At 36.8% G+C, this 21464-nt stretch overlaps 1 protein-coding gene across 1 annotated transcript; it reads right to left on the bottom strand.

Moving 5' to 3' along the window:
- Nucleotides 1-570: 570 nt before the first annotated feature.
- Nucleotides 571-18327, bottom strand: LOC140167445 (major facilitator superfamily domain-containing protein 6-like). The gene is made up of 6 exons (XM_072190752.1): nucleotides 17997-18327; nucleotides 13003-13848; nucleotides 7168-7336; nucleotides 5821-5971; nucleotides 3195-3398; nucleotides 571-842 (listed from the first exon to the last, which is right to left on the bottom strand). The coding sequence occupies exons 2-6, from the start codon at nucleotides 13839-13841 to the stop codon at nucleotides 571-573; spliced, it is 1635 nt and encodes a 544-aa protein (XP_072046853.1). The 5' UTR covers nucleotides 13842-13848; nucleotides 17997-18327.
- Nucleotides 18328-21464: the final 3137 nt, after the last annotated feature.

Below are 21464 nucleotides of genomic sequence, written 5' to 3'. Positions count from 1 at the left end.
AAACTGTTCAAAATAGACCCCAAAGTTCGTATACGTGTAAAAATCAAACTTGATGGCGGGCCCTCAGCAAATGTTACAATATGGCCTTAAGGGATTGGATAGCACTTGACGTTTGTAAAGTATTCTTTGTGGGATGTGAGAGCACATCAGACACACCAAATGGCATTCTGATTTTTTGAAATTTGCGATACAATATAAATTTTATTATGTGAATTGTTAAAAATGATATTAAAAATGTTTAGGTCTTTTGGGGGAAAAAATGTATATCTTCAATACGAAAGGTCAAAATTTTTAGCTACATATACTTCAAGTAGGCTACATATCATTATATTGATAAAGTTTACTTCATAATATTAATGTAATTGCATCGCGAAATCCAAAATCTAAATTATTTGATAACAGAAGGACATTCCTCGTATTCAGAATGCAATTTGGTGTGTCTGATGTGCTCTCGGGTACCACAAAAATACTGTGCAAGAATAGACTCTAGAAAGTAATGGTGCACGCGTCGCTATTCGATCCGGAGGTTTTTCCTTAATTTAGAGGTTCGATTCCCGTGCCTACTAGTTTTCAATTACTTGTGGCGGTTTTTTTATACTTAATATATAATTGAGTTAGTATTAAAAACACAGCCATTATAAGTGAAATAATTGCAAATATATAGTAAGACATCTTAGGGGATATATCTTCAATCAGATTCCCACCAAGTAAACTGCCTATTCCTCCTCCAACGCCCGTTGTTAATGCCGCCATTAAAGACTGTAGGGTGGCTTGGTATTGGTTTTCTACAGCATTGCCAAGAAAAGCCCCTTGCGACTGTGAGTAAATAGCGATGGCGATCTCTGAAAACATGAACAAAATAAAACTAAATTAATATTGATCTGGAGTAGTAATTTCAATTTTAATTTAAAAATTACCATAGCCAAACCCAACTATTACCTTTATTATTCAGAAATTCCAAGACTGAAAAAAAAATCTCACATGTTCCAACTACAGGACCATCGCTCTTATCAGCTCTTTTTGGACCACACTTCACACAGTTGTGCAAGCTCTCGTGATATCTCGCCTTGACACCGGGAATGCTCTCCTCTATGGAGCAAAATCAAAAGACCTTGATCGTTTGCAGTCCCTCCAACACAAAGCAGCCAAACTCATATTCTATGCCGCCAGACTTGATAGCCCCACACCATTAATGCATGACCTTCCCTGGTTACCAGTAAGAGATCAAATTCAAACTCTGTCTGTACGTCTTTAAATGTTTGCATGAATCTGCTCCTTCATACCTCACGGAATTACTCTCATACAGAACACGCTCATCTGTTCCCGTCACAAGATCCTCTATGGATACCAGTCTTCTGAATACTATCGGTAAAAATCGCAGTGGTGACAAGTCTTTTCGTTCTGCTGGTCCAGCGTTGTGGAACTGCGTAACATCAGGGAGGCAACCTCGGTGGCAACATTTATAAAATCTCTTAAGGATCATTATTATCCTTTTTGACTCTTTGCTTTTGTTCTTCCTCTTGTTTTTGCAGTGTATCACTTAGCGCTTTGATCTTTTTGTAATAGCGCTTTATAAGCTCTAATATGTATGTATGTATCAGCCATATCCAGCAAAGTTCTCTTGATGATCATCATGCATAACCTGAGAACAAACCGGCCGGGCAAAACTGGAGCAAGAACATCAGAACAACAAGATGCTTACAGGAAAGTCCATGTGTCCACATGTTGGTGTGTCTTTAATGATGGAGAAGATACTTGGAATAGGTGATGAAGTTTTGGTCATGGGCATTGATTATTCGAAGGCATTGATTCAGTCAGCCACGTCAATCGGTCGCCACAACCCCATTGCCGGCCGCGTCTAAGATATTCTCGGGTGGAGGGGGGGTAGGGGCGCCAATTTTGTTTCTTGTCCTGGGCGCTACCAACCCTAGTTACGCCATGGCTGCAATGCATCACCATATCAGACACACACACAGAAAGTGGTGTCCTGGGCGCATGTGCCTCGCTGGTGTGGATACTTACTATGGCGTCAAAGTAAGACTAAAGTAGGAGGCATACCAATTACAATTATGTACACGACACAACAGTCCTTGAATAGAAAATATTGACAACCGCGATAGATGTAACTAGGCAAAGACATGGATCTCAAGCTCAATGTGAAGAAAATAAAACTTCTTGTTGCAGAGGTAAAAGGTAAAATATACAACATCACAATGGAGAAGCAGTTGAAATGGTCAACTACTTCAAGTATCTGGGCTCGGTGAAAACATCCAATGTAAATTGCACTGTAAACATCAAAGCCAGGATTGGAATAGCCAAAAGAAAGAATAATCATGATAATTGAACTTCAGGATCTGTGGAATAGTCGAAACCTTACAACAGACCTGAAAATGAAACTTATCAAGCTACTGGTCATGCTGGTATAAAGTGTACTCATTTAGGGCTTGGAGGGCTGGACTATGACTAAAGCAGGAGAAAAGAACAAACAGAAGCATCCTTGGAACTTGGTGTGAAGAGACAACTGTTTGTGCTTGGAAAGTTGACAAGAAAGTTATCCTATCTTGGTCACATCCTTAGCATTAGAGGAAGTGGCAGTGCACTAACACTCCAGATATCAAAAGGAAAAGTTGACGGGAAAAGGAAGAGAGGACGACAGAAGAAACAATGGTTTAACAACATCAAAGAATGGACAGGAATAAACCCAGTGCAGCCATACGTCTAGCTCAAAACAGAACGGCTTGGAAGAAGGAAATAATGCAGCCAGATGGTAGTCAATCGTCAGTAGTGACGGCGGCCGAAGAAGTACAGCATCACAAAAAGGTCTAATTTGACTAATTATCGACTAACTTAAATTAGTCATACAAGATATAATTTTTTATTCAAGGAAAATGATGCAGAAATTATTTATATAATGCTAAAAGAACAGTAATCATGGTAATATCATTTCACGTTACTTTGCATCATTTCAACATATTTTCATGACTTATTAATATTCAATTTGTAAAGAATAAGAAATTGCATGACTAATGACGAATTTATGACTTTGCAATTTTTGTGATTTAATTAGTCATTTGCATGCATTACTAATTTATTGATCACTAATTGAATGACTAATTAAATGACTAATTATTTTTCAAAATTCTGATTTTCGTTGAATGAAACAGTTGAAATGGATACAGATTTAAAAAGCTTACCTCTAAAAAGCAGGGGAACAACCATCCACGTCATATTTTCTATCATAGATGTTATAATGCAACTGAAACTAATACCAATACATGCAGCGACTAATAGTGGAATGTGACCAATGTTTGTGTTGATATACGGCAAGCAAAAAAATGTTGCAGTCCCGAATGCTTTGCTTATAAAGCCACCAAATCCCATCACTAAATAAGATCCACCTAAAAATGCAAATACAATTTGATCGAATTTTATTATTCCTTTCAACATACCGATGAGACACGAGAAAACCTATGATCACGTCGATCATGTCGATAGGATCACATCCGGGGATCACATGAGTGAGTATGAACCTCTATTTGATCAGTTCATATACGTCTAGCCCTCTTCTTTTGTTCCATTATCTATTGTATTTCTTTTGTTCAGAGTCTGGTCAACTGTCGATTATATCAAGTAATGTGGACAGGTCAAGATAATCTGGACAGGTCAAGATAATCTTGGTCAGGTCAAGATAATCTTGGTCAGGTCAATAAATTTTGAACAAGAGAAGTACATGTTCATATTTAGAAACACTGGCCACATTATTTGACTTTTTGGACATTTCAACAAACTTAAAATGCATCAAAGTTTAATAATATCAGCATAAATTATTATGTAAGTTTATGCATATTAGATTTAAATGAAGATGGTAAACAATACTTGTGTGTATTGAATGACACCAAGAACACCTTTATAGAATAATGCAAATTAGTTTGTATTATGTCTCTTAAAGCCTGTATAATTAGGACGAGGATGTCAATCTACCTTTGTCCCCCCTCTCCCAACTAACGCAGATTCCGACAAAGTAGGTAACAAAACAAGAGCCATGAGGTCTTACAAATTAAGTTCAACCAAGGATATTTTGCACCTAAAATGCAGTACATTACAGGCCACAAGACTAGATGTAGAAAAACTACAACAATCTGCGGCCTAACCCCAACCAAAATAGGTCGAGGAGGGTACCCAGGAATATGCGTTGATTTGGTTCAGTACATTTGTTCTATAAGTATATTAAAGATAAATATAAATTCTATGGTGTTAAATGAGTTACCGTCATGTGTAGGTAAAACACACCCACTTTGGTAATTTGACCTTTGAACTATTTACATATTCATTATTAATATTACGAATATGTATAAAGAATTAATAAGGCTATTGAGTGGGACCACAAGTGAATTGAATAGAATCTCCCGTTAAAATCAATGCTGTATTGATTTGATTAAATCATTTGCAATTGACACTAGATAAGACTCATAGACTCGAACGCAGGACACATGGGAAGAATATTACACTGTCTCGGTGTGTTTTTATTTTTGGAAAACCCTAAACTTACACAAGATAATCATATCAGCTTTTCCAGTTTGTCTTTTGGAAAATGAATAAACCATAACAACAAATTCGTTTATTTTGGCTCACCGTATATGTAAGATAAACGGTTCAAAACAGACCATTACCATAGATAATCGGTGTCTTGTTGAGGTATGGTTCGCATGTTAGTCGCTCGGAAGGCTCGACCCCTTCGGGGTCTCGCCTTCCGAGCGACTAACATGCTCACCATACCTCAACAAGACACCGATTATCTATGGTAATGGTCTGTTCCTCACCCTTATCTACTACGTAATCGGCGGACCTTATAACATCGCGGATTAATATCAATTTTATTTTGTCTTGTGACATCTCGCCAGAAGAATCACAAATTATTAATCCTACATGGTCCTGTGTCACAACCTGGGGTACCTTTGTGTTACATAGTAAAAAAATGAAATGTTTCAAACATTTTACCTACACGTCTCATTTGAAGTGGTTCATCCTCTTGAGCATTTTGACACCTTTTTTATGAAAATCGGTTAACAAATGAGAGAGTGCGGGCAAAAACAATCACAAAGTAAGTGTGATTTAACCCCACCTTGTTTTTCCACATTTACAATCATTCTGAGCAAGTATTAGTATTTTAAATGACCTTCTGTATTTATTTACTTGGTTTAGATATCTGGGAGTTCATTTAGACATTTTTTTACTAGATTCAAATTTTTAATGGGGGTTTTAGATCAAATTTACGATACGAATCCCTCCCCCTAATCCTCCTGCCCCTAATCCTCAACCACCCTTGGCACATTTCATGCCAAACGTCTTAAGAAAATAATTAAAAATAATTTTAAAACAGGTTAAAACATGAGTAATATAAAATAAATTAACCTCAATTTAAGACCTAATTGAATCTTCTAAGTGAAGGAATGCTCAAGAGACAGTGTTTTGAAATCCCAACTGCACATCAAAATGTAACAAAACCACCTTTTTGGGTACCATATGACACAGGATCATATTTTGTCTAATTTCTTTAGCACAAAACATAGACCAATCAACTTATAACATTGCGGATTAATATCAATTTTATTTTCAGAATTGTCTTGTGACATCTCGCCCTGATCTCGCCAGAAGAATCACAAATTATTAATCCTATATTTTGTCTACTTTCTTTAGCACAAAACATATAGACCAGTCAGGTCAACTATATCACTCTATAAATCTCACCGATCTTCGGCGTATAGTGCAAAAGCCTAACAATTCTTGTCGTAACTCGTATATACTGACATCGGGACTTACCAAGGGCGTTGATGTACCAATAGTCAAATATCCTCATTTTACCACAAGCGGTAGCTAACCACGTGATAACAATCACCACACTGATGTATCGTAATTTCAAGAGACTGCTAACCAAAGCTGCCAATGAGTACGTTTTCTTTGGTTTCTCTGCCTGTTTTACAAAAAAATAATAGTTAATTGAAAACAAAACAAAACTAGACAGAGCTGTGGTCTAACACCACGAACACAGCCGTGATGTGACCCATTAATGACCTTTGACCTCAAAATCTCTGAACACCCCATAGAAATTGGCTAATGTCAATGCACGTGTGCACGTTCCAGTGGCGTACCGTGGCCGCCCCAACCCCGGGGGGCTGAAGAAAATTCAATTTTGCCGCCCCTTCCTCAAAAGCCCGAAAAGGTTGACCCAATTTTTTTCTCGGTCGTTTGAAAAAGTGAAGAGCAAAAAAACAAAAAAAACGATTTCAGGCGCTAGCGCCCTAAAAGCAGCACATTTTGATGTATAGTTCCATTTTTTCACAATTTTTTATATTTTTTCAAATTTTTCCGCCCTTTTTTATTTACTAATTCTTTTTGCCGCCCTTCGTTTTTGCCCCCCCCTGTTTTTGCCGCCCTTCTTCCGCCGCCCTTCATTTTGCCGCCCCTGCTTTTACCCCGGGGGGCTGGCGCCCCAAAGCCCCCCCCCCAAATACGCGCATGCGTTCCATCACTCTGCAACTACGTTGATTCGGTAACGGTGCACGTGCATAATTATCATGATTATACGCTCGTATTTTACCAATCGGGGGAAAAAATAAGTGTATGCCTACCAGAAGAGGCATTTTGAAGGAATTTCGTTTTCTCTTATTAAAAAACGGAACTTCTCGTAAGTGCATTTTCTGAGGTCATTATTATCATTATTATTTATATTATTATTTCTTTTTTTCCGATTTGTAAAATTCGAACGTTTATATATAATACACGTGTCCTATACCGAGTCAACGTAAGTGTGCTGTGTGCCGGTTTTAAAAAGAGTAACAACCATTACTATTGCCAACGATTTTAGCATGTTAACTAGACAATCTTCGATTTGAACTTATTTTATTTGGACTACATGCAATTGACATAGAAATTGTATTGGAAGGGAATTTTCACCTCTAACCGTTTCAAAATAGACTAACGTCGTGTTCACACAGTCGGACATAAGTGAGTTATTACCGGTATCAGGCGACTTACAACCGGTAATAGTGACTTATTACCGGTATTAAGTGACTTAAGTCCGACAGTGTGAACACGACTTATTATATATTATTATTCAATCATTCTTATTCATAAAAGCACACAAAGAAATAAAACAGATGTGATCACCTTTTTATCTCCAGACGCGTCACTCATCCACCATGCTATAGGTGCTGATAGTACCATCGCCACAGAAGACATCAAGAAACACGCCAAATACTTGGTTTGCTTTACATCAACAAAACAGTGGGTATATGTATAAACAGTCATATGAAGTGTCACCCCAGATACCAACAGTCTGAAAGAACACAATGAACAGTGGTGAAAGGCCACAATTATTGGTCGAATCGTCGTATCCTGTCGCAGTATTAAATAGTCGGGTATCTACCAGGTTTTAATGTGCATCCCCCAGGACTCTACCAAACCAACTTTTTTAGCTTCCTTTTATGGTCCTAGGGCCTATCACATTCAAGATGTTAACAAAAAATATTTCCCGGCACTCCGGCCATATTCAAGGTTAAAGGTCAACACAATGGTCAAATTTCAAAGTTGCTCAAATCTGGTTAACAAGCACACAGGTAGGTTAAACTATACTTTTTCTGAATCCTTGCAATGAGAGGAATAATTTGGTGTGCTTGTTAACCAGATTTGAGTAACTTTGAAATTTGACCACTGTGTTGACCTTTAACCTTGAATATGGCCGGAGTGCCGGGAAATATTTTTTGTTAACATCTTGAATGTGATATAGGACCATAAAATTAAACTAAAAAAGTTGGTTTAGTAGAGTCCTGGGAGGATGCACATTAAAACCTGGTCTCTTTCAAAAATTGTTTTGGTTATTTTCGGGCTTGACGAAGAATTTAAATGTCACAATTACACTTTTGTAAGTCTTGTGGTTATTGAGTTAGGATGTAAAGAGTGTCGAAACGAAACATTTTCATAAAACGACACATATCTCAAGAACCACAGCTAACCATAATACATTAAGTAATTTTTGAAAGTGCATGTTTTGCATTCAAGGTGTAACTTTTCATGAACCTCTTGATTTTATGGAGTTGATCGACAAGCGATCTCAATCTAGGCACATTACTATTATTTAAAAGTACATAAATGTGCTAGAAAAGGGGCACTTTACAAATACACAATAAACATAGCCCGAGGAACTGAATTTATAAACTCAACCCAGAAAGTATCGAAACGATTATAGATGGTCAGATATATCGGGAACTGAAATATATAGCAAAAACTTATTTAATGTATATAAAGCGCATTTTGATAACTCTTTTGTTACTCTACGATATCATTTGGTTGAGTTATGGGCGCTTTGAGTGGCTTCAAGTCGGATTTTGAAAGTTGCACTTAGCTCCTATTCCCCGTCCTATTCATATGCGTTCGTCGTGTACAGTACACCCCCCCCCCACACACACACACACAAATCAAGACAAAGGACAACGATGTGCTCTGCTGTTTACTTAACCATGGACTTTACTTTATTTTACTCTTGCGACTTCCAACTTCAATACTTGCTACCCTTTACTTATCTCTCATGAACTCTTTCTGCTGACATTTTTTTCTTTCTGCTCACAATCACTGTCTATCACTGCCTTGATTCGTCGTCGCAAAGCAATGGTCATTTATTGGTCACAGTACTTTTGGCTTGAATGCAGAGCTAAGTGCAACTTTCAAAATCCGACTTGAAGCCCGGGCTTGAAACCACTCAAGTGCCCATAACTCGACCAAATGATATCGTAGAGCAACAAAAGAGGTATCAAAATGCGCAGGAGAAAGCTGCGCTTTATATACATTAAATAGGTTTAGGTCATGCCTTTTATGTTGGGCACCAGTTGCGTTGCATGTGTATTTTTCAAACAAATCACATGCTTTTACAGGTTTGGTACTATAACTTCAAAAGTTTACATTAGAACCCAATAAAAGTATATATTCTGAGAGCATATACTCAGATGATTTCAGAAACAATACAATGGGAGTCATTATACAGGGTGACCCATATAATATACAGGGTGTAACAAGCAAAATAAGGATGAAAATATTAATTCAGTTAGGGGTGTTACCCCTCGACGTACATTGATAATGTAAAGTTTTGACACATGTTTAATATAGTTAACTTAATTGCCCACCCAGCCATATGGAACTTTTAGCGGTCAAGTACTTCAATTATGTAAATACAGGGTGGTCAAAAATCAGTATCAATATTTATATAAATGTCTTCAAAACACCCATTATCTGGCACTGGAGATGCAAATTTTCATGATTGAGGCATGTAACTAGATGTAAAATAAGCTCAACAATCCAGTTTTGAAAATTAAAAGAGAATTCGACAAAGCGTTTTCGTAAAAATGGACTTTTTGGAACAAAAGTGAGCATGAGAGCGCTCTTTCAGATTTGTCGCAAACTTTCTTGTTTTACTAGTTTTTAGTTTACTGAAGTAAAGAGGATCACAACCAAGGTCTGCTTAAGACATTTGAGTCTTTTATCATGTTTCGTTTGTCCATAGCACCCTTTTGAATGTTGTCTACATTAAATCCCTATTCAAATACATAGAGGGCAACGAACTTTATTAATGTAGCAACAAGTAATTAGTAATTTTAATTGTCTAATTAACACATACTGAGGCAATGAATGCTAAACATGATATCACTTGGCCGAGATCAAGTACATATAAGTAGAAATCCATCAATAATGTTTATTGAAGATCATGTGGCGGAGGATCACCATTGTACAGCATTTTGATCCTCCGCCACATGATCCTTCGCCACATGAGCCACCCCTGACTAATTAGACTTCACGAGTTACAGTAATTAGTACAAATGAAAATCATAACTTTTTGTTTCAGAAATTGAAAGACCAATGTCTAAGGAAAAAAATAGTACTAAACAAGCTCATTATAAATATCAAATAAACAAGCTACATGCATGTAAACACGTCTTGATGAGTAAGAATGCAACAAAGCCACCCTTTTTAGGTGCCCAGTATAAAAAAACATGACCTTTATACAGCGATGTGTTAAAAATGAACTAAATTTAAACGCAATATTCATACGCAGAGATTGCCCCATTGAAATGTGTGTGATACTTTGCGTACAAAACATGACATTGCGATTTCCCATTTTGGATTCCAACGTAGAATAAAACGCAGATGCTACGTTGAAATACATGTATGCTGATTTTACCTCATGTCTAAGTCCATGCAACGCGTCCAATTTTCAAGACGAAAAAGTCTCATTTTGAAAGTAAAGTCATGATGACTGTATGGATGGAGTGATCTTTAATCTACCAAAATATATGTTTTTGGGCAACTATAATATTTGGGGAGCACAAAAAAACCCAATTAAGTTTAATCAGCATGTTAAGTCAAAATTTTAGTTTAAATCAAAAGCGGCCTGTTTGAATTAGGCAGCTTACTGTTATTTTTTCAATCACTATGCACTCTATCGACCTAGATTAGATTAGATCAAATATTATAGCCTTTATTCCAGCTGACTTGTTCTCCTTCGTGACGAATGAGCACAATCCAGTTTGGAACCGAGACTAGCAATATTTAACACCGTATTAACCAGAGAAATCTTCTCTGGTATTAAGGGAGGTGTTATGAGCGAACCGTGGTTTGGATTCCAGAGGGAGGGTGCCTGTAAGAGGCACAGCCATCAGAAAATGAATAACTGAGATCGCGCGCCAAATAAACTTACTGCAGTAATTTTCCAAGTCTTTAAAAAAAATAGACATAGGTGGGAATCGAACCCGGCACCTTCCGGTTCTGAATCAACAGATAGTATCACTAAGCCAACTTCCTATCTGCAATAAAACCTGTGATATTAATTCTTGATAATGTTTCACGGACAAATCAATACTAATGTACGATGTCATTCAAACTGTAATAGAAGTCCCACAACTAAAGTAGCAATCGATAAATCTGCTCACTCAATCATCAAATAATCAATCGAAAAATAAATAAATAAATAAATAAATAAATAAATAAATAAATAAATAAATAAATAAATAAATAATACAAAAAGAAATTATATTATAAATTAGTTTTTCTAGGACCTACGCTGGAAAAATAAATCAGCGCATAAGAAAAAGAAACAGACTCTCGGATTCGAACAAGCGACACTGAGAACAGCAACGAAGAAACCACAATGCCTTAGACCACTCGGCCATAGAAGCACACAGTCTTCTCCATGTCAAAAATATATATTAACCTTTAACGTTGCGCAATATTGGCACGTGACACGGGCACATGTATGTGGGTAAAGATACTGCATGATAGAAAGGCGTGCAAAGGATCTATCCCTGAAGTTAATGGTCATTGACATGTAACCAATTTTTTGTATACCAGCTACACTCAACCTATACAAAGAAGTATATTATTAGGCGTTGACGCAATCATGAATGCGGGAAGTATAAAACCATAGTCGCCACTCGTGCACTTGTTTGAGTCCACAGGTATTCCGGAAACAGCATTCAACCCCGAATTCAGAGGTCGATTTTGGGTTGTTACATGCAAATTCAAACTAATTATATCATGAAAAAACCCACCAAGAGGACTACGATACTTATTCAGAGCCAATCTACATTCTGTTATTTACAAAAGCCGACGGTCAAAGTAAAATTATAAAAGGAGCAAGACCAGATATCAACGTTAAATCACGGTAAGCCTAAAATCGCATCGAAAACGCAAAAATGCAGTCACAAAATTTATAATATTACTAAATCACCACAACGAATTGTAACGTAGGTATGCAGAAAAAGAGTTGTATTAGCAATAACAAAGTATGTGCAAAAAGATTTGTCTTTGGCATGTCGCTTTTTTGAAATATCGCTAAAAATATGAAATTTTGGAAAAACGCCCCAAAATTTAAAACAAACACGAACCTTCCAAAATAAATATATATTAGCACTCGGCGGCCCAGTCACTACCTGTCGCTGTGATTTGGGGTAACTCGTTGCTTCCCTTCTCCAGATACCTGTACTGCAAGGTCGCTCATACCCCAGCCCTTAACGTACGTAAAATGGGTTATGGGTGTTTCTATATTTCCCTAATTTAAAAATAGAAAAAGTTATTTTTCTCTAAAAATAAACACTTTATCAAAACAAATTTTGCGAAAGAATTTAGATATTAGGCTTACTAACCACCCCTCAAACTATGGAAACCATATCACATTCCCTCTTGGCTAGCAATAATTATTTTAGAAAAAATTAGGGAATTTTCAAAAAATAAAGAAAAACACAAGAAATGTTTCAATTTTCATGAAACATTAAAAATAAGTGGAGTAAAGAATTCTGATTTGATATAGTGGCTATTTCCCTGCATGGGCCTATTAGTATTAGGCCTATCCGATGCTCCTACATTCAGGCTAAATTTAAAATTGGTATAAAACGCTTGTTTTTCGATCGATTACAAAAATTTATTTTTGTCATAAAAAGAAATTGTATCTGGCGTGAATTACACTACAATTTTTATTCCTAGGGCTCTTCAAATAATTTTCTATAATGATAGCGCGAATCCACTGGCCCTCTATAATTACGCACAATGCATCCATATATCATGACTTACTTCCAAAATGAGACTTTTCGTGCTGAAAATTAGGGGCGTTGCATTATTCGACATGTCGTAAAATCACCATATTTCTATGCAACACGTACGTTTTATACGACGTTGGTGTCAAAATTTTCAAAACTGGCTAAATACGTGAACTCGCTGCGATACATAAGAGTGGTTTTGAATAGATCGAAGGGCGTGCGATCAAGGCGTTTGGAAATCGTGATATCTCCATAGTTCCAGTAACTGTAACTGGTCCGTAGATGTCATTATGTTTATGATAAAGACTGAAGTCTTTCTGGCAGGACTAGATATCTCCATACACCTTTTTCTTGAGTATCATAAGAAATTCAGTGATCATGCACCACCATCACTATTAAGAGAAATAAAGTGCAACAAACGTACCCAATGCATTTACCAAATCCTCCAAAACCTCTAAAATATGCGTACTTGTTCCTTTTCTTAGATCCAAGAACTGCTAAAACGAAGCCAGTAGCAAGAGGAAAATACGGAGCACTCAGGAACTTGGATGCAATATTAACAAAGATGAGATAAATAAGAACGACTTGAAGGTCACTGGTGTTGTATATGTTACATTGCGTGTTTGTAGATGAAGATGCTACAAAAGATGTACAATTGGTAGTCTGGTAGTCGGTAACGGTACTAGAATTGACGGTGAACATGTCTTTACAGTCTCGTGGTCTGATTTGTGGCACATAGTACATATACATATAAGAGATAGCAGTACCCACAAGTGATCCAGTGATGATATACCGGTTTATTGAATATTTGTCCGCAATATAGCCTACAAATGGCGAATAAAATATAGATACAAATGGTTGCACGCATCCAATGTAACCGATTTCCTTTGCATTGAAACCAAGTTGCCTGAAATATACTGAAATGTACGGCAGGAGCATATCTCTTGCGAAACCCGTTATGACAAAGAAAAACGCAAATAATGTTGATTGTTTGGAGATATGGACCATTGCAAATTGTGAAGAACATTTGCTTTCTTCATCATAGTGGCTATTCTCTGTCTCTTGTCGGGACTCTTGTAGTATAATTTCACATAGATCTGAAGATTCACTTTCTTCATAGTTGTTATTATCGGCCTCTTGTCGGGAATCTTGTAGTATTTCAGGTAGATCCGAGCCTGTAGTCTCTCTGTTACTCAGTAAATAGCTGTATTCTAACAATGTACGGTCCCGTGTACGGTCCAATTTATCTCTATTGCTAGTCATGCCTCATCTGCAGAATTAGAAATGATGAAAGAATAGTGCATTTAATAATAGCAGTCCTGGAGCAACACTTGTCGTGATTCCCGGTTGTGATATGTGGGTATGAAAACCCTATCTACAGTGCAACCGTGTTGGTGTGCTCACGTAGTTACCAGCATCCCACAAGGATTTCTATGGACTAAAGTCAGGAGGGTGAAAGCGGGGGTGAAAGTGCATAGGAACAATGCCGGGAACTACGTCACGCTATTGTTCGACTTAAAGGGGGCATTTCGTGATCCACAGCCTCATCCCCCCACTTTTCCCAAAAAAAGTTGAGATTTTTACACCACTGGATACCTCTGGCTACATAATGCTTATGTACCAAATATTTCGTGCAGATTAATTCGTTTAGCAAAAATATCGCCAAATTTGAATTTCGTTCTGGTGCACCAGAACGAAATTACAACACATTGTCTATGGAGCAGTGTAATACACATAATCATGCATAACTCGGAAACGCAAAATCGGAATCAACTGAAATTTTGGAAATAAGCTTTTTTCGTGGATATCTACTGAAAAATGTCATAAAAAGAGGATGCTAGGATCACGAAATCCTCCTTTAAGGTTCGTTCATACTACCACCGCATTTGCGATGCGTTGCTTTGCGATGCCGATATATCGATTACTTTGCCGCAACTCAACGCAACTCGTCGCATTTGCAAGTTAAAATGTATTTAACTTCACTGCGATATCGCAATGCAGTAGTTTGCAGTACGATGCGATGCGGTAACGCACCGTATCGCAAAGCAGCGGTGGTAGTATGAACGAACCTTAAGGCTACATCATTTTTAACGCATGCGTGTTCGTCAATACAGCTTTAGTCTCCTCCACCTTCGCAACACGGTACGTAGACTACCCCGTAGTCCAATTGCCCATTGTGCATACTCTGGATATTGTATTTAAGCTTAAAACTCTGATTTAATTAATGTGTGCACAATTGATAGATTTTCACATCTGATCTTTTCAGTCACCCTACTCCCTCTCTTTCCCGTAGTCCACTTGTCCATTGTGCATACTCTGGATATTGTATTTAAGCTTAAAACTCTGATTTAATTAATGTGTGCACAATTGATAGATTTTCACATCTGATCTTTTCAGTCACCCTACTCCCTCTCTTTGTTAGCTTCCCAAGTAGACTACTGACTTTGCCTTGCGGTTAAGATTTTTGACACGGGACTCTATGGAGAGTTAGGCCAATTTCTGGCCTAACTAAAATTGGCCATGATGTAATGCATCTTTAAATGGATCTGCCTTGTGATTGGTCGCCCATATCTCGCTGTGGTTTAAATCTTCTGGGCCCGCGCCATTACCATTAACTACACCGTACACAACTGTCTGTGGGTATTTGCGGCGCTTTTGTGTTGACGCGAAAGTTAATCTCTCATCAAACATCTAGCGCGTACTTGTGGTTAATGTGACTGATAAACAAGTATGCTTGACAGTGTGTTTTAGAGAGCAAAGTCCAGGGGTAAAGTTCTGCTTACAATTCAAAGTCCATAGTCGAATTTTCGGGGTTCGCTATCAATAAACTGGTAGATTCCAAAATCAGAATTGTTCAGTATTAAAGTGAGCCATTATAATTATGCAAGATAATGTTGCATTCAATTACTTTTATTGTCACTAATCATCTGATATTTTTAACTCTTTATGACCATTTTACTATTGAATACTTTAATTTTAATAAACATCAGTATAATTTTGAGTTCAACGAAATGGGTTCATCATGACTAATAATAACATATTTTTAATAAAATTCGACTATGGCATAGTCTACACGGTACGTGGAGTGACTGGAATCACACTGACGGCGGAGGAGAATACTAACTGGTCAGACAATTTAATTCTATCAAGCATATAATACCTGAACAATCACCGTCATTTGATCGATTTACTACAGAATATATTGTATACACAAAATATAATTTTAAAATTGTAAACCTGTTAACTTATATATTTGTGTACTAAAGTATAAGGACACGTGAATAAAATCACGTAGAAGACAAAATGGCTGCTAATCCGCCTATTGTCTAGACTTAAACTACCTCTTCCGGTTTGTTATGTAATACTAGGATGCCTATCCCTTTGTATCGATCCCTGCTAAAGTGGACCTAATAATAGGGATGCCCACTGTCAATAAATTTAATGCTAGAACGGTTTTGCATTTACTGTTGTGTGTGCATTGCCAATGCAGAAATTAATCAATTGAGGAAGACCCATGGTATGCAGTATTTGCATTGGCCCAATTTAGACCTAAAACAGGTTGTTTCAAGACATTCCTGATTCCATCAGAAACCATTAACCAAACTCTTTCCTGATTGGGCAGTTAATAGAGAAGACCTTCCTTTATCAAGAGATAACTTTTTTTTAAAGAAAAAAATAACGAGATGAGAACTACAACAGGTTGAGTGACACCATTCTGTGCATCAGGTCTTGAAACGCAAATATCTCCGAATTTGGATTGATTCAGACAAGCAAACTTACATACTCATAAAATATGAGTTGAACTATTTTTGAAGATAAAATGTACAGGATGTTAAGAAATTAAAGAATGTTTAAGCCTGCCAAAACCCATCTCAAATTATGCACTTCTGACCGGGACTTCTGACCACCATGTGCATTTTAGATATGCTCCCATCATGGCTTCCATGCACACACACAGTATATTGCTCAATGTAGTAAAAGATAACCTTTGGGTTGGAGCAAATTTCTCAAAATTGGTAGTGATTTATGTTACCAAACTTATGTCATGATGAAATATAATCATATTTGAAGATAAAATGTGCTGACCTTAAAAGATTGAACAATGTTTAAGACTACCGCTATTCATTTGAAATAATGCATTTTTTGTTCAGCTCCTCTATGGAGATATTTTCCATGGCAGCCATCTATCAGTCTATGGTCATAATTATTTGAGGTTCCACCAAACAAACTATGGGTTTTGAGGTCTTATATTTTTTGTTGTATGTCAACAAAATCGCTTAAATTTTCAGGATGATCTTATTTCATTTTGTTATAAGGAAATGTAATGTTCCAGATAACGCTAGTTAATAAATAGATTAAGAAAAAGCACCTTAATGTTGCACTTTCTGTTAGTATTCCTTTTCGGACTTTTAACATGTTCATGATGTTCTAGCAGCCCTATATAAAACCGTGACACTCGAAAGGCCATATCTCTGGAATGAAACGTCCGATTAAGATTATTTAAACGCCAAAATATTTCTTTCATCAATTCCCAGCCAATAAGTTAGGTCTGAATCAATTTAAAAGTACTTCAATTTTTAGTGGACATGCCTAGGCCTACTAATAAGAGTATAAATAAAAAACCTTTAATGGGGTACTACACCCCTCGATAAATTTGTGTCTATTTTTGCATTTTTCTCAAAAACTAAAAACACAGTGGTAACAAAAGTTATGTATATTATAGGGGCAAGGAATCCAATTACTACACTGGAATTTCAGTGACCCAAGACAAGCGGTTCGTTATTTATGATAAGAAAAGAGGTACCGCTATACTAGGATGTACCTCATTTCCTATCATATATACTGAACCGCTTGTCTTGAGTCACTGAAATGTCAGTGTAGTAATTGGATTCCTTGCCCCAATAATATACATAACTTTTGTTACCAGTGTGTTATTATTTTTGAGAAAATGCAAAATAGTCACAAATTTACCACAGGGGTGTAGTACCCCTTAACTAACAACCAAATATTAACTTTTTCAGTTACAGATGATTTGCTTTTAAAGACAGATTTAAATTTAATCTAAATTTATATTTTAATCCGATTCGTGTACATGAATCAAGTCGGCTACATATGTGACGTGTGATTATTGATGAAATGTTCATTGAACCAGACAATCCAAAAAAAATCAATCAAATGATTGGAATCACTTTTGTAACAGTGCGGTTTATACGATGTTGGTGTCAAAATTGTCAAAACTGGCTAAATACGCGAACTCGCTGCGATACATAAGAGTGGTTTTGAATAGATCGAAGGGCGTACGATCAAGGCGTTTGAAAATCGTGATATCTCCATACACCTTTTTCTTGAGTATCATAAGAAATTCAGTGATCATGCACCACCATCACTATTAAGAGAAATAAAGTGCAACAAACGTACCCAATGCATTTACCAAATCCTCCAAAACCTCTAAAATATGCGTACTTGTTCCTTTTCTTAGATCCAAGAACTGCTAAAACAAATCCAGTAGCAAGAGGAAAATACGGAGCACTCAGGAACTTGGAGGCAATATTCACAAAGATGAGATAAATAAGAACGACTTGAAGGTCACTGGTGTTGTATATGTTACATTGCGTGTTTATAATAGATGGAGATGCTACAAAAGATGTACAATTGGTAGTCTGGTAGTCGGTAACGGTACTAGAATTGACGGTGAACATGTCTTTACAGTCTCGTGGTCTGATTTGTGGCACATAGTACATATACATCACAGAGAACCTATTCTTGAGAGGGCACTCTATTCACGTGGTTTCTTTTTCAACGCTAAAAGATCACGAATTTTGGTGGTTTGCAAATGAAAAGTGTCCGCACTATCGATTGATTACGTAACTGTTATGAATAATTTATTAGGTTTTTCAATGCAATCGCCTCGACCCATTAATACATATTATCTGTATTATCAAAGTACTTGGAATAGCAATACGGTGAGTTCACTGAACTACGCCCTAATACTGATGGAGTTTTAATGGCGTTTAATGGCGTTAATCCTCTCCATACACAGATGAACAAATACAATAGATGCAGGTCAACACGTATGACCTCCTATGTGACATGTTATATGTGATGTACAAAGACCTGAATATCATAAAGATCAGTATTCGTTTGTGCATATGAACTGCACATTTACGTTGCTAAATATTACTCATTATATATAATGACAAATATTGGTATTATGACAATACGGTATATGCATTGTATATAAAACGACTAATAGATCCTACTATCATGGCGTCAGGTCAATGTTCATCATATCCCGTATGTTTCTTAAAATTCATTCATATTTGAGACAAATTGCTGTGCCCATTTTATAGGTGCACAGATGGATCCGTGTTTTTTTTAATTTTCATTTCCTTTTAATGAAAGAATTAAGGTTTTCCACTGCACGGGGGCCACAAGGGTGATACTAATTTTAATGCTATATTTTCAAAACGAATACGTGTTCCCGGTTGGCTCTATAGCGATTTCACAGAAAAGGTATTTCTAGTGCAATGCAGCGTCGGACTCTAGCTGAGAGCGTAGCCTAAGTCATTACGGACTCCAAGAAGGGCTCTCCATACACAAATGAACAAACACAAAGGAGGGTAGTCTCCTCCGTGACCAGCTTGATTTCGATGGAGCGGAACCAAATTGGCTGCGGAGGAGACGGGTTATTTTGCCATGCAAATTTTTCAGTGTCAGCCGCCTGATATACATATAAGAGATAGCAGTACACTACAAATATTACTGTATCCAAATGCTTGTTAAATTACTCGCGCATGCTCCAGCCGCTTGACCAATCACAGTCGACTCAGCGAGTTTCTGCCGATGTTTGCCGAATGACCAGCCGAACATTTAATCTTCGTGTGTTCGGCACGGGGATTTTAGAAAGGTCTTTGAGGGTTGAATAATGTTTTGAATCTGACAACTTTCTACTCCCATTTAGACAAAATGGCAATCTACACGAAGTTTTTTAAACCTTGAAAATCGGTGGAGAGATAAGGAAAATAATGACATTTTCAGGGCACATGTTTTTGATCAACGGAATTTTTAGGCAAGTTGACAATTCTGAAACATTTTGATGTATAAATTTCATCGCAAGATTCACAATTTCTTGGATTTTTTCGATGAATACTTTGATTTTTTGCATCATCGGAAAACTACACAGTATAACACTGTGCTAGTTTTGACGTGTTACATTTTCGATTTTTGTGTTACATTTAGGCCAAAGTTGGACCAAATTTGAGTAATATTTCGGATTTTCCCGTTTCTACTGCGCGGAAGATCATCAGGCCGAATAAAAATAAAACATGTTTCTCGTCCCCTTCCGCTTCCTTTTTTGAGGCCGCTTCAAATTTATTTTCAATTTTTTAAAATTCAATCAAAACTTTTGAAGAAAGATGTCTTGGAAGTTGAGATGTTTTCTATAGCCTTGCTAATATGCAAGAAACAATTCTGGATGGTTCTGTGATCACTAGCGGGGGCGTACCTACCAGAACAATAAAATAAAACAGGGCCTCAAGCCCCTCTTCCTCCTTTTTTAAACCCGGACGAGAAACATGTTTTTATTTTTACTCGGCCAAATCATCCTCCAGACACGCTCCAGATAATATGCAAATGCATGGAGTACAATACCAATCACCTGTTTAACTGGTATTGATCAAAGTAATTCTTTGTACTCCATGCATTAGCATATCTTATGGAGCGTGTCTGGAAGATGATTTGATTCACAACGGGAAGTGCAGGGCAGCATGAGTGAACACGGGTCACTGAATTAGCATAAAGGTCACACAAAACAGCTTCCGCGCAAGCGTGGTAACCTCACAGTGAAAAGCTTGACCTTACAAGCTGTCGAGTATTTAGATACAGCAGTATAGTGTCATGAAGCAATTCCTGGAGAGGGCAATCCCTCATTTGCATGTGCCGCATTCTTATTTAAATTAGCCACTGTGTTATTGCTTAATATTCATATGTTATGGAGAGCACTTTACACCACCAGATCGGGCAAGTCATGAATAATTTAGCGTTGTGAAGCCAAATAAACTTATTATTTCCCAGGCTTGAAAAAAAATTGTAGGCAGAGGTGGGAATCGATCTCGGTACCTCCCGGTTAAAAAGCACAGTGCAAGACCACTATGCCAGCTAAATATCTGTTGTGAGACGTGTAACATTAAATCAGTAATAAAAGAAGTAGATTCTTATTTTGGGCTGAAATTGTAGAAAAGGGGAAATGTTTTTCCCTGCTCTAAAGAAAATAAAAATTGAGATCTTTAAACAAAATGTTACGGCTCTATTGAAAAAAAAAGATTGATATCAAAATAACTTGTCTATTTTATATTTATTTCACGAGGCGGCATTATCACAGACGAACACTGTATAGGCTAAAAACTAGATCCTCACCACTACCCGCCGTCGTAGGTCAGTGGTAGAGCATCAGACTGATAATGCCAAGATTGTTGGTTCGAGTCCTCCTGTCAGCAATGTTTATTTTTGTGAATGCAATGCTACGATACCATTTGTTCAAATTTTTTTATTTATTTATTTTTTTTATTTATTTATTTATTTATTTATTTATTTATTTATTTATTTATTTATTTATTTATTTTTTTTAAATGTAAATAATTATGTATTTATTTTGTTTAATCACTCACTCACACTGAAAGAGGGCTCTTGGTCGATCAGTTCATTTATTCATTGTTTGATGGTTGTGATACGTCTGTTGATCGAAATTGAATATCATATAATTTATTCATATTCATTGTTTGTGAATTGATTGATTGATTGATTGATTAACTGATTGATTGATTTGTTGAGCCTGTGCAAGTGAGGGGCGTAGAGGCGAGTTACTTGAACAAGCCTTAATAATTATAA

The sequence above is a fragment of the Amphiura filiformis genome, chromosome 13 (assembly GCF_039555335.1).
Source record: "Amphiura filiformis chromosome 13, Afil_fr2py, whole genome shotgun sequence".
NCBI lineage: Eukaryota > Metazoa > Echinodermata > Ophiuroidea > Amphilepidida > Amphiuridae > Amphiura > Amphiura filiformis.
Note: the sequence above shows the minus strand (reverse complement) of the source record. Positions and strands in the feature narration are given on the sequence as shown.